Source organism: Cimex lectularius, unplaced genomic scaffold, assembly GCF_000648675.2.
Source record: "Cimex lectularius strain Harlan isolate CLEC.00 unplaced genomic scaffold, Clec_2.1 scaffold152, whole genome shotgun sequence".
Taxonomy (NCBI): Eukaryota; Metazoa; Arthropoda; class Insecta; order Hemiptera; family Cimicidae; genus Cimex; species Cimex lectularius.
In genome coordinates this window covers 471,852-486,681 of record NW_019392749.1, presented here as the reverse complement: position 1 = coordinate 486,681, position 14,830 = coordinate 471,852, and the positions used below count along the sequence as shown (strand labels likewise).

Sequence of the window (14,830 nt, the reverse complement as noted above, 5' to 3'; positions counted from 1 at the left end):
TCAGGGCGAACCGTGAGAATCGCCTACTTCGGTGTTGTTGGAAGTACAGGGTCAGATCTAAGCATTGTCCATCTTGCCCATCGAAGTTTCAGTTATTTCAGCTCCCAACGGATAGTCATTTTATACATAATAAAACTCACACTACGACACATTATTAAATACATCATTTCATACTTCGTCCTATGCACTAATGATTATTTTCAAACAAACGAAGCAATTGACAATAAAAGTTGAATTACTGTATGATATAATATGACAATTTCTTTCAAAAAATTAAATTCGCTGCTGTGCTCAAGTAAAATTCACATTTAGAGTGGAATGCGTATTCGGTCATTAAATGGACGTAAGATCACAAGCAAATTTTCTATGATTCCTGAAATTTACTATTGTCAAATAGGGTGTTCGCATGTCAACCATGTACGGCCTGTCCCTTACTCGGGAAATAATTAACCCTAATTCGCCTCAGATCCTCTGAGAGCACATAATTTATTGCTAACAATATTTATATACTTCGTAAGTAAATTACGAGCACAAATTCTCCAACTTATGAATTGCAGGATAAATATTAACAATCCGACTTGTTCCATTTAAATTTACACAGACTAAGAACTTGTTTGTTTATTTATCAGCTTTCATAACTTTATATTGAGACCGGATTTCCATGCATTTAATACCTAAAAGATTGTATTGTATCAATATTTACAATTTCGTAATATCTCCCCTAGAATCTTATATGGAATTTATTGGATGAACAAGTATTAAAATGTCGTCTGACCCCCTTGTCAACAACACCCAAAACGGGTCGCAGAATTTTTTATCAATCCCTTTGAATGGGATACTCAAATCAAAGACTTGTTTGCGTCTATTCTGCAAGGGATCACAGTTTCTTTATAATGTTATGAAAGAAATAGTACATTAAAATACAGTTTGGATCCAATTATTAATTGAATTCGACAGCAGTGAAAAAGCCCAAGGCGTTTTCTAAGTTTGGCCATACCTTCTGATGGAGAAAACAGAGAATTTAAAAAAAATACGTTGTTTTCAGAGGAAAAGCCCTATTGAACTATGCAATAAAAAATATATCCTTCAATTTAAAAAAAAAATTGACTAGCAGTGCACTGTATATTATGATATTCGAGTGAACTTATGTAACTTAAAGCAAATTGAAGGAAACATAAAATTCATATTTTTCGCCTTTTTGATATTTGGATTATTTAATGAAACTACAAAGGATGCAAAACTGGCCTACCTAAAAATGCATCAACAGTTGGATAAAAAAATGATTTTATGCTAAAAAAAGAACTTAAATTTATTACACTTGATCTCGTCAATGTACTAGGCAACTGGAAATTTTTTGAAGAATAATATTTTTTCTTCGTTTTGTTTTCCTTCTTTTTTATTTTATATTTTTAAAGATGATTTATTTTTCTTATTTTATGGTCTTTTTTTGATGGTGTTTAAAGGCATTTTCAAATGTATGACGTTTCGGTTTTCTGGGTCATTTTCAAGTACACGGTTTTTATATTAGAAAAACATTGTTTTCTTTATTTAACTATGAAGTTATATGAACCCTCGAGTGCTGGTATTTTTGGTATTAAAAAGCCCATTTGTAAGTGATTTAGTGATTATGACCCACAAAAATGTCTCTAACCGCCTTCAAAAAAAAAAAAAAACCTAAAAATAAGAAAAATTAAACCATGCATATTTAAATATATAAAAAATGAAGATAATCTAAACGTACGCCAAGTTTTAAGATGATCATTTAGAAATTTCAGAGGGAAAATTTCTAGAAAATTAGCATGGGCTTATTTGAAACACTTACCTTAAGATGGTTACTGAATGGTGTCGTTGGATATTTTACAGTTAGATGCAATTGTCTCCGAAAAGTCTTAAATGTGGAATTTTTTGCAAAATAATATTTGAGAATATCATGTCGGTGGTAGTCATGAATCCGATCGATCAGATACATGGTTTCAAAGTGGAATATAGATACATAAAGTACATATTAAGTTAGTTTGGCATATAATTTTTTTTGTTCGTGCAAATGGTAAATCATCACTTTATTCCGTGATCGGCTTATTTATAAACAAAGGGATCATCGTTCTCTTGAAAACATTGCCAATGGAGGCCAAGGTTAGGCGAGTGGGCTGTTGGTGGCACAGGTCCAGCCAGGGCCCACCGTTGTCAACCGGTCACGTAATTCCGAATTATGAAACCAATACCCGACCCATTGGCAGATAAAAAGTTTACGACTCCAACCTTGAAACCAACGGGAAAATTTACGTAAGTGAGGTGGGACGAATTTGGAGAATCTCCGTACGTGAGAATACCGGCTACGCCCTGGAATATGAGGTAAACAAAGCCGTTTGGACGAGACACGTACCGTTTTTCCTTTCCAGTCCAGTTTGCACCCATCGCTGTGAGATTTCCTGCCCGCTATGCCCTACTCTGGCAGGGCCCCTTTCGGACCAACACTTCCTCAGACAACTCCTTTCTAGGTCCGGTTTTTCGCTTATCAGATTCATCAAACAGCGAACAAGGAGCCAGAAAATATAAAATATATTTGGCTAAAAAAAATTAGGACTGTCAGAATTTTTCTGTATATTAGGCACTGACGAATCGGACTAAACACGGATTCCATACCGACTACCTTCCCCTAATTGTTAATAAATTTTTATAGAAAATGAACCTGTTTCAAGCCCAGGGCATTGACCTCGATTCCAAAAAACACATTTATCTGTGATTTAACTCTTTGCATTTATGGAATTTGTTTTCAGGAATAAAAAGAAATATCAAGATGCCGATTAATTTTGCATTTTCGTACACTCATAGAATCCAGCCCGATAATCATTCTTCAAGCTTCAAAAAACGAACACAATGAATGTTATGCTTATCTTATTGACCCCAATGCGGAAAAAAATCATAAACTGGGGTATTTTAACTCATTAGTTATAAGGAAAGAAAGAGCTTAAATAAACTAACTACATCAATCATAATGAATGCAATGGTGTTGTACTCAACCTGCTTATATCCCTAGCCAACCAATGACGTTGGCGGAAGACCGAAACACAGAACAGACCAAAATGATCGGAAACGTTCAAAATTCCAATCTATTTGTTTCTGTTTGAAGTACAGAAAACTATTTATTAAACTTTGGAAAAAATACAATGTAATTGTTGTTGGGTCGTTTTCGGTTATTTTTGTGATTTACCTATCGCCATCTTTAGTAATGAGTCTGTAAACACAACTGTGGTCCTTTACTTGGATCTAATGTGCACTGAAAGAACTGTTTCGAGTGGTAGAAAAACCTTTGATTAGTCTCAAGCCAGTATTTTGTTATCTTGCCTAAACCTGCTTATATCCCAAGCCATCCACTTACTATGTCGGAAGTCTGAAAGACCCAAACAACTAAAATAGATAGACCAAGCTATTAATTATGTGATTTATTTCGTTTGAAACATAGAGAAATTATTATGTTAATTCGTCCATAATTGTTGATCACGAAAAATTATGCTCAAACTCAAATATTTACAATAAATAAAACAAATGATGAAATAATTAGGTTTTTTCGCTAATATACTTATTGTATGTGTTACTTCTTTTGTGACAATCATGTTCATTATTTTAAAATTAAGAACTATTTTCAAATTTTGAATTCATCATTTTATTAACCATTTCTGATACTATAATTTCAATCAATTAAATCTTATTTATTAAATACATAAAGAATAAATTCACTTCCATTTACTAATAATTTATTGCTACTGTTCATTTATTTAATTTAGGGATCCATGTTCAACTTTAAAATTATAAAGAAATGATATAAAATTTTGGAAGGTACATACTCAGCCCTGAAACCACCTGTATGAGTTCCGGTCTTATCGCCTATCAGTTTTCCACTTTTTCCATTCTATGAAAGTAGGTCACATTGTTTTTGCGTGCATTTACACTCAAGAGGAAAAAATCGAGCAGGTCCCAAATGAGCCTAATTAACTTCTGACGGGTCAATGGTGCAGACACGATAGAAAAAGTGGGACGATAAGATGAGAAAGTTTTGCAGTGACATCACTGACGACCCTAATGTGGAAGCCGTCGACGCTGATTAACGATCCCCGGCGAACTATAAAACTCTCCTTTTTCTCGTTTGTCAGATTTTTTGAGTTTTTTGCCCGGCAGGAACGACGATCCAGCGCGTCCCGGGCTTGGTAGTTACCGAATTACTGTAATGAAAGGGCTCTTCTGGTGTATCATTACGGAATACCGCCGTTGCTCCACTGACCTCCACTGATGTCGGGATAAGTCTTTTTTTTCTTTTAAGAAAGTAATAGGCCACATACATATCACAGGACCGGAAAAATCCGATTACCGTAAGTGGAAAATCAGACGGGAAATGTGATGTTCCTTGAATTGGACAAGAAAACCTCACTTAAAGTACATTCACGTACATTCATTCAATCAATAGGCCTAACTAGGTTTGTTAATACCTAATTTAAAAATCTTAAAGTACCATGAAATCATTATTGTGTGCTATTTCCACGATGTTCCCGTTATTTATACGGGATTTCTGTAAGGATAATAATATCTGGTCCTGAGTGTGGTAGTCCTTCCATCTGACTTAAGGAGAGTACTAGAGCAGTTTGACGGTGTAGGTATAAATCCTAGGATCGGCACATCGGGAGTAACAACCCTTAGAAAAATGGCAAAAAGGAGGGAAAATTCAAAAATGTGGGTTGAGATGGGAAGTTAGTGTCCGAACGGATCGATGTCACGATAGCTCAAGTGGTAGAATTGCGGCGTATCTAGCCGAAGGTCGTGGGTTCGAATCCCGCTCGTGACACTGACTTTTGTATCTCAACTAAAAAACCTTAATTAATTGAAAAAACCTTAGAAAAAGGTTAGGTTTCATTCCAGCACTTATTTATTCCTCAACATTCTTTTAAAATTAATACTTTGAATTTTTTATAAACTGACGAGATACTCTGTAGGGTTCAAGTGTCGATCATTAAAAATAAATTATATCAATTATAGTTTTATTGGTATTTTTAGTTTTTATTTATATATTTATTTACGGTTCGAAATCCACTGTAAAAAGACATTTTACAATAACAAAAAATAAAAACAATATACAAAATAATATATGCAAAAAAACAAATAATATCTACGAAAAGAATAACGACATATATACATGGTAACATTATAAATGCTAAATATAAATGATAAATATAAAAACACAATTAAAGAGTAAAAACTGAACAACAACAAAAATGAGAGACATAATTATTAACCAAAATTAAAGCAAAGGAAACCAAATAAAACTTTAAGACAATTGAAACTATAATATTTAGGTACATATTTAATAAAAATAATGCTCTTTGTAGATATATAATAAAACTAGAGTGCAAGATTTAGGTGAATCAGTAAATGAAATAAATTGTAATAAACTTTTAACAGTATGAAATATAAAAGTTATATATTAGTTATATATATTTAAAAAATATAAACTGGTAAGAAAATTCAACTAGAGTAGGGTTGTAGAATATGGTTTTTCACAGATTGCACAGAACTATTGAAAAAGTCAATGCTGTTGCAGATGTTATTACTCTGATCATCATTCGATGTAGAGGAGAAGAGAGTATGCAGTTAGAGTTTTGGAATTCAATATAAAATAGTTCGTGGGTTTTGAGAGAATGCGAAGGAACGTTAAGCTGTAGCAGAGAGAGAAGACTATCAATGAGATTGTTTAATAATTTAAATACAAAAACAATATCAAAGTAATCTCTTCTTAGTTCCATTTCAAAAAGTTTAAATTCAGAGCGGATTCCAGGGTAGGCAGAGTTCGGAGGAAGGTTGAGTTTGTAAGAATGGTTTTTTTTTCATTTGTTTTGTAAAGAGTGAAGAATTTTTTGATAATTAAGATAGTATAGGTTCCAAACAGGTGTAGCGTATTCTAGTATGGGTTGTAAAAGCTTTATAAAAATGGTCAAGGCACAGAGGATTTTTAAATTCATAGGTGTTCCGGATGATGAAACCTAGCATCTTCACAGATCTATTTTTTATTGAAGAAATATGTTCTTTAAACTTGAACTTTTGATCAAAAAGTACACCAAGATCCTTTACGACCTCACTCGCGTTAAAAGAGAATCATGGAGAATGTAGTGAACAAGAAAAGGTTGTTTCTTATGAGAGAATGTAATTGTGTAGCATTTGGAGACATAGAGAGCAAGTTTGTTATTAGAGCACCAGGTTAGCACATTATTGGTAGAATTTTGTAGTTGAAAGCAATCAGAAGGAGAGGTAATTTTGGAATAGATTTTCAGATCGTCAGCAAATAATAAAAATTGAGCAGAAGTGAGAGCAAGATAGATATCATTAATAAATAAGAGAGTATATGCTCCACCAGCGAAAATTATTTTACAATAAGATAGATGTTTAAAAAATTAGTTTTATCTGTTAATGAAAACTTCAAACCGTTAAATGGACATAGGGTGGAAGTATACAATAGGGGTGGCTTTATAATGTCTTTTGAAATGGTAGTCTGATAGCTTAGATGTGCTGACATTGTGATAATACTCAAAACTGATTCAGTCAATTTTACTCAACATACGGTATGATTTTTTCATATAAATAACAACTAATATAATAAGAAAATGTGAATCCCACATTCAGTCGATTAAAAGTATAAATGTGTGATGATTAGTGACCGTTAATCGATTTAATTTATTAATTAATCTAATTTAATTTATTAATTATCTTTATACTTTTATTATTCAGAAATCGTGAGATGCGGTCTGGAGTGATGTAGGTTTCAGAAAAATATTTTCTTTATCGTGCCAACGTTTCGATCTTTATTGAGATCATCTTCAGGGCTCAAAGTGTTTGTCTTCAAATGTTTTTCATGTTGTCAAATGTTTTTCTGAAACCTACATCACACCAGACCGCATCTCACGATTTCTGAATAATAAAAGTATAAAGATAATTAATAAAACTATTTTATTTAAGATACTAGGGAGTGCAGAAAAAATAGTCTTTCAGCTGCCCAAACGTTGTGTTCAATTTAAAAAAGATTGTCTATAAAATTTTAAATCATTTTGATCTAAGATTCGCATCGATAAAGATTGTCAGAAGAAGTGATAATCAAAAACCACAAGAATAGACAAAATATTCGGATAAAACAAATTACAGATTTACCACCCCGCAGACTATAAGGGGAAGAGTAGAGTCGATGTCGTCAGCGTAGAGCCAGTACTTTAGGCGAGATATTTTGTTAAAATGTACAAAGAACAGGATGGGCCCAAGGATAGAGCCTTGAGGAACACCAGTGACAATGTCTCTCCTTTATTAAACGGATGATCGGAAGGAAACTTGGAATTGTTTAGTTAAGAGTTAGGAGTGGATTATTTTGATTGTTTACCGAGGGAAGGTACATCCATCATCTTGCCGACTATACAATACGCCAAGCCGTGTTCTTTTTTTTTTCTTTTTTTTCCAGGAAAGCAATAAAACTGCGCAAGTCAAATGGTAGCTCAAAAACTATATTGAAATATATTTTATTGGTAATATAGGAGTATATTATTTCGCAGCTAGTCCAATGAAAAACAAAAACAAACTCCTTAATATACAAAAAAAAACAAGAAATTGAAGAAATCTTCTATGTACCGTGGTACATAGAACTCTTTGAATGAAAACTATATTGATACATAGAACATGGTAAACCTAAATAATTTAATATATGAAATTAACGTATAAAGATAAATTAAAGTTTTAATTATTTAGAATGTTTTGCTAAAAAATCCAACATGGTAGAGAAATCTTTTTTTCTTGCCATCCGACAGGAATGGCTTCTGAATCAATGACGTACATACTTTTTTAATATCATCAAGTTTAGCCCCTTTTTTTAGTGCATATTAACACGTTTCCACAAGTCTGTGCCATTGAATGTGGACATATACTGAATAAAACTTGGATCATCTTTGGAAACTTTTGCATAGTAGCTTTTGCAATTGGAAAATTTACTTTTAATATAGTCACAGGCGTGTTTTGTATTTTAAGTCTAAATGTACGAATGTTCCGTGTTAACCAGCTGATATGCCATGGCACAAAGAACCTTTGGAAAAATGGTATGTTCCATAATTAGACCAGTGCCGTTTACCCCTTTTAAAGAGGTTTGGCACTTAGAACATCATTATGGTTATTGGCGATGGCACATAGAACATACTAAGAAAAAAATCTGTTTTGAGGAAATTGGTACTTAGAACGTTTGGAATTTCCACTATTCATCTATCAAAACCAGGCAATTTCGCAGATTGTTTTCAACAGTTTATAATTTTGGTTATTTGTCATAGATCTACCTTTTTTTAAATTGTAGTCTTCCCGCTGATTTTGATTGTCAGGCGCGTTTCGGCGTTTCGTTATCTTCAACAAGCATAGACAGACCAAACTAATCACAGGTCCATCACTTCGTATACCACTAAGAAGGAACACTCACAATTTTTAGAATGGTATGATTTAACTTTAATTTTTTTATTATTGGGTTGTCCGGAAAATAATGCAGGATTTTAAGTTTTCATTAAAAAAAATCTATATAAAATATTCTTTTTACGTTTACAGGATTACTCATTTGTATGAATGTCAACACTTATTAATCCTCTTCCAAATGATATTGTTTGTTTACCTCTGNTGGGAAATTATTTTGATTAAAGAACATTGCTTTAAAGTAACTAGTTTCTTTTTTTTTGTTTAATACCAAAATCCTGCATTATTTTCCGGACAACCCGATAGGAATTTGTACGATTTCATACAAAGGTGGATAAGCTTCAATACAAATATAGCCTACAACAGTAGAAATGAATGGAAGTGAACGTAAGAAAGAACGCAATTCCGTCTTGAAAACAATGGAGTGCGCCTTAGAAAGTAAAACCATGAAATTATAAAGGCGTTGTTTCCTCTTCCCGTATAATCGCCGGTGTCGAAATTATCCGCGTGTACATTTTGCATGACCTCCTTTAACGTGTCATGAAGCGCACGTAATTGACTGAGGGGGGATCGCCCATGGCCGGGGCACAGTCTCCAAATGGATTATATCCGAGTAAATGTGCCAAAGGGAAGGATTTCGCTGGTTAAAGCCGATATTTTAGCGAGTTGGTTGAACTTTGCACAAGGGTACGTACAATGGGCCGAAAGCAATTACACTAACTCTTTTGTTCTTCAAAGGTCGTTCACCTCTTATTAATTAGGATTATCCGTATAATCGGAGCATCAAAGGCATACCCGATATCGGATTAACAAAAAAAAACTTAATAATAGAAAAGCATATCTCGGTTCAGTTGAATCATCCAACAACTAAAGCATACTTTCATTAAATTACCATATGTTTACGCATAATTAACACAAAAATATTAGCTGATGTTCCGTCTAATGACGCTTCATTTTAGCCATAGAACAACATGGAACTGAATTTTATGAATAAATACCATAACTTCATAAATACCTCTAATTTGTGCAGCTCAGAGCCACTAGATTTGGATTTCAAGATAGTTGATCGGTGAAAGCATATGTAAAAACTTAGCTCTCCAGATTTAAGACCTTCGATGCTTCGATGAAAGCATATATAAATACATTAACACACGATTTAGATTTAAAGATCTTCTTCGACCGTTGAAAGCATATGCATGTAAATACATTAACCCTCCAAATTTAGATTTAAAAATTTCCGGTGCTTGTATACAAATACCTGACGAAAACTCATTTTTTCTCATTCTCTCTCTCTCTCTCTCTCACTTTCTCNAGAGAGAGAGAGAGAGAGAGAGAGAGAGAGAGAGAGAGAGAGAGAGAGAGAGAGAGAGAGAGAGAGAGAGAGAGAGAGGGAGAGAGAGTGGTCTATAACTGCACAGTATTGAAATTTTCAGTACAGTATTCATAAGTCTAAGTTTAAGTACATTTTCAATGAAGGATTTAATAGTTATGGGTCCACCTTATACCATTATTCTTTTATGTTATGTACTGTATTATTTTGTTGACGTTAAAAATAAGGAAGGTAATATACTTTATTTGAAAGAACCGAATTTTGGGTTCTAATGTTGGCATAACAGTAAAAAATTATACAAATAAAAATCTTCCTATGGAAAACCTTACAAAATCCCATGTTTGCTCCTGTCACTTTACCCTTCTTGCAATCCTTGAATTCTTGTAAATATGATCCCTGTAATAAATTTAAGCTAAATTAGTTCACTTTTAATGAGAATTATCTGCTTAGCTTAGCTCTGTGTTGGTTGGTCTATAAAACGTTAAAAGTATGTTTAATTTACTCTTTAGGACATATTATTTGTCTTTGATTGTGCGGTTTTGGGGCAAACGCTTTTTATTTTTTGACGGATACTTTTTCACTTTTATATTATCAAATTTGTCATGACTCACCCTTTGGGTCCGCCCAGTGTCGTTATATTCCTTATTTTAATCCATTTTATTATTCAACCTATCTTTTTTTTTAGTTCTGATATTGCCAAAGGTAGTCCAAAAAATGTCACGCAAAACTCATTGAACTCAAGTACTCCCACATCCATTTTTATTAGTCAATACTGAACTACTTCACTAACTCCAACCAGAAAGATTTTTTTCCTTGATTTTGATTTTACGTTTTATATAGTAATATTTTTTTAGTATTTTCTAATAGCAAAATAGTTTTCAATCTGTTCAAGATTTGTATGCACATTTTACACTTTAAGGATTTAGTATGGGTATTGGTCTGCACGTTGTCGCTATTTGACATAACTCGCTTGTGATTTAACGTGTGATTATGCAACGTTTGACGTTTCCATGCATAATATGTTTCCGGTTTTAAATCCAACGCCGTGTATCTCGGCGAATGCTTGGAATATGCAGAGTCACAAATGATAGTAAATGATGGTTTGAGGCTTTCGTCTGTCTGGAATCGTCCTATAGAATTTATTATAGATAAAGCTTTGACCTGTTCCACGAGGAATTTATGCTAATTCTGTCCAGCGTGTTACCTTACGTTTCACATGCCATTTTTAAGACAATATTGTATAAATAAACATACAGTTATCTTATATTGTCAGGAATTTAACAACGAACTTTTTACATTGGAGAAAGAGGCTTATTTTAAATTTCCAGACTCTTTTTTACACATTTGTTTCATAATAAGAGTAGTAAAAGGGGCGTCAGTGACTGAGCCACTGTAGGGTAAAGGTCCAGGGTTCCAATCCAGCGGCCATGAATTCGAATATTGATTTTAATCAAGCAGAGACATGTCTATTTTAGCTTTATTATTTTTTACTTTATTATTCTCTATTTTTTAAAGAATACCTATATTACCTACCTATCAATATTTTCATCATATACAACCATAGTGTATACTGCGTCAAAAGATACATACAAAAGGGTTGTGAAGTTTACAAGCAAAGCCTGATATTGCAGCCGCTTAAGGAAAAATAATCAATAGAAGGCAAAAAAAGGTTATTTTGATATGGTGTGTACGATATGTTATTGTCATATTTGGGAAAATCAAGAAAATTGAGATTTTTGCACAATTTTTTCGCCTTTCGAATACTTCCGATTTTTTTTTCTTCAAAAATCACAAAAATTAAGATAACTTTGAAACGATTCCAATGATCTATAGAATACTTAACAAGAATAGAACACTCTAAACTAACTAAATGGCATAAAACTGACCTCTGTAAGTAAATTAGAATTAGAGATATAACACAGAATTTTTGAGGAATTTTTGTCGATTTCCCCTCATTTTTTCACTAAAACTGGCATAAAATCTAAACGATGTTTGCATAGGCTGAAATTAAACGGATTCAGCTTTCCAACAGTGGTAATACAGTGGACGTTAGATAAAATCAAGAGGAGTTAGGAATTTTTAATTGGAACACCGGACATAAGAAAAAAATTGCAAAAATGTCTATTGTTTGATTTAATTGAAATTAAAATGAGTATTTAAGAGTTTACAATAAATATTTTTTACTTGTTATATATCTATATGCATATGAAAGGCGGAGAACCATATTTAAAAAGTCAATTGTCAAAATGGTCTGAACCTGTCTAATAATTTTCAGGTCTAGTATGACAAAAAATAACTAATATTGCATTGTTTAAGCTTACTAATAAACGTATTATAAAGTTTAGACATCTAGTTAAATTTTTTTTAAATTTAGTTACGTAAGTTAGTTTTAGAAAAACCACATGAATTTTGTTTTAATAAAAGCAAATAATTAAAAAAGGCAAGTTGGTATTAAAAATGTCCATGTTATTTAAAAACACATGAAATATTTTTTTTTAAATTAATAAAAAGTTACATAAAAATCGATAACCTCATGTCCGTTGCCTTCGATTGTTAGTATCTATTTCATCCAGTTTTAAAGTAATTTGTTCTACTAGTCCAACACTTGCCATACAAATAATTTTTCAACTCTAATTTAAATAATATAAAATACTTAAAGTGCCATATCCTGGAATCTTTTATTTTGAGGTTAAAAGTTGACACGTATCTATTTCTCCGTTTAAAGATAAAATATTCATATGTTATAATTACCATCTGAAATTAATTATCGAACTAAATATATTATTCATTATTGGATACTATATACTTTAACTAACTAGTGTCAGAAAATGAACCAACATCCGTCGGCAATAAACTGCATTTTATTCACATTGGTTGTTTACAGTTCAACATTCCATCCAATAATTTAAGAAAAAATTACAACCAACGAAGAAAACGTCTGAAAATAATTGTATTTGTATTTAAACCGAGTTCATTTAATAAATTTGGAAAGGGTATACTTCCTTAGGTCTGTAATAAGTTTTATTTTATGTTTTCAGTTTAAGATTATCTATTATTTTCATACATAATTTTTTAACATAATTATTGTTTTAGCTTACTAATGAACATATTATAAATTTCATTCTAGTATTTTATTGTTATAGCTTATTTAAATGTAAAACATAGGAGGTTCTACATTTCTATTTTGTTAGCGAATGTTAAAATGTTCGAAGCTATTTTTTTGAAATATTGTCCGATGGTTTTCATTGAAATACATTCTTTTGTAGTAATTCAGTGTCCGGTGCTACAAAAGAGGCAAGGGATTTGACATGACTAATGTCCCTAACGTTTTGTTCGACAAAAAGTGAGCCCCGGACCGGTTTAGGAGGTGATCCGAAGGCCAAGGATATATGTTGGCTGACAGCAAAGTCCAGACTTCAAATCTTGCCTCTTGAGTTTTCATACTGTCAGACATCCAAACTGCGTAGATAGTTAAGTCCTCAACTTGAACATAACAAGAATTTTTTCGTATCATGACATAACTTTTTTTAATATGTATAAATTTATTGGACATAATTCATAGTTTGGCAGATAATGAAAATTATTTACACTGTTAACGCTATTGACACATGGAACCCAGGTTTCAACCCAGTGGCTGTACTGCGAACAAAATGTCATAGATAACGTTATTAGACATAATTCACGTACAGTTTGCCAAATAAGATAAAATACAATATATACTGTAGCGTTAACGCTATTGACATTATATTATATTTCGTGGTCCGATTGACCAAGTAACTTCTTTCAATTAATTAATCTTTATGTAAGGTATTAGTTGAAATAAAAAAGCTAGTGTCACAAACGGGATTCGAACCCACGACCTTCGACTAAACACGCCGCTGCTCTATTACTTGAGCTATGGTGACTTCCATCCACTCGGACACCAACTTCCCATCTCAACCTATCTTTCGAATTTTCCCTCCTTTTTGCCATTTTTCAAATGTGTAATTCTCGGCGACAAATGAAGTCACGATAGCTCAAGTGGTAGAGCAGCGGCGTATTTAACCGAAGGTCGACGGTTCGAATCCCGCTTGCGACACTAGTTTGTTTTATTTCAACCAGTAACTTACATAAAGATTAATTAGTTGAAAGAAGTTATTTGGTCAATCGGACCATGAAATATAATAGATTTAATAAGTAAAACGAAGTATATCTTCACTAAAGCTCTCCGAGGCCATTTCATTTGTCGCCAAGAATCGAATCCTGATTAGACGACATTTGAAAAATGGCAAAAAGGAAGAAAAGTTCGAAAGGTTGTAGGTTGAGATGGGGAGTTGGTGTCCGAGAGGTTCGAAATCACGATAGCTCAAGTGGTGTACCTAGCCGAAATTTGGATTTTTTTTTAAATAGATAACTTTATTGGACATAAACTCTATTTATAGATAAACATAGACAAATAATGAAAAATATTCACGAGAGTTAATGTTATTAAGACATGGAATATGTTTCAACTCAGCAGTTGTCGTCCGAAATGTGGATTTTTCAAAATAAACAACATTATTGGACATAAATCATACTCAATTTGGCAAATAATGAAAATATATACACCAGCGTTAACGTTATTAACTCATGGAAAATGTAAGGAGGTTTTAACCCTGTAGCTGATACAATTTCGCATATGCTTCTTTCACCATTTCAGCGAGGTATGGTATATTTAAATCATGGGGAAGAAATGAGTTCCGAATAAACCAAGGCGCATTCGTAGTAATCCGCAGAACTCGATTTTAGTGGACTTGGAGTCTTTTTAAATGACAGTCACTTGCAGGCCTCAGGAGAGGTCACGCATACTGCGTAATGGTATGGAGAAGTGATCGGTATAACAACCTTTTGTTGAAGAGCGAAAGTGATGACTGATGAAGAACAAGGACGGGCTTTAGAAGACGGATCCGAACCCAAAAGTCGTTTATGATATGTTTTGTATATGTTAAACTTTTATCGAGTGTGACGCCTAAATATTTGACGGAATCAACTTTCAGTACCCGAGCTGCA

The 14,830-nt window shown here is 32.8% G+C and overlaps 1 protein-coding gene across 2 annotated transcripts in view; it reads left to right on the top strand.

The window, feature by feature from the left end:
* The window catches only part of LOC106672641, a 110,378-nt gene that overhangs the window by 56,792 nt on the left and 38,756 nt on the right, over positions 1 to 14,830 (top strand). Inside the window, exon 1 of one of the 2 annotated variants that reach the window (XM_024227228.1) lies at positions 2,194 to 2,352. The exons of the other annotated variant lie outside the window; for it this stretch is intronic. Within the exon in view, the coding sequence (XP_024082996.1) occupies positions 2,348 to 2,352 (5 nt within the window). The 5' untranslated portion in view covers positions 2,194 to 2,347. Of the gene's footprint in view, positions 1 to 2,193; positions 2,353 to 14,830 lie in introns of those variants that run through there. 2 annotated transcript variants of the gene reach the window in all.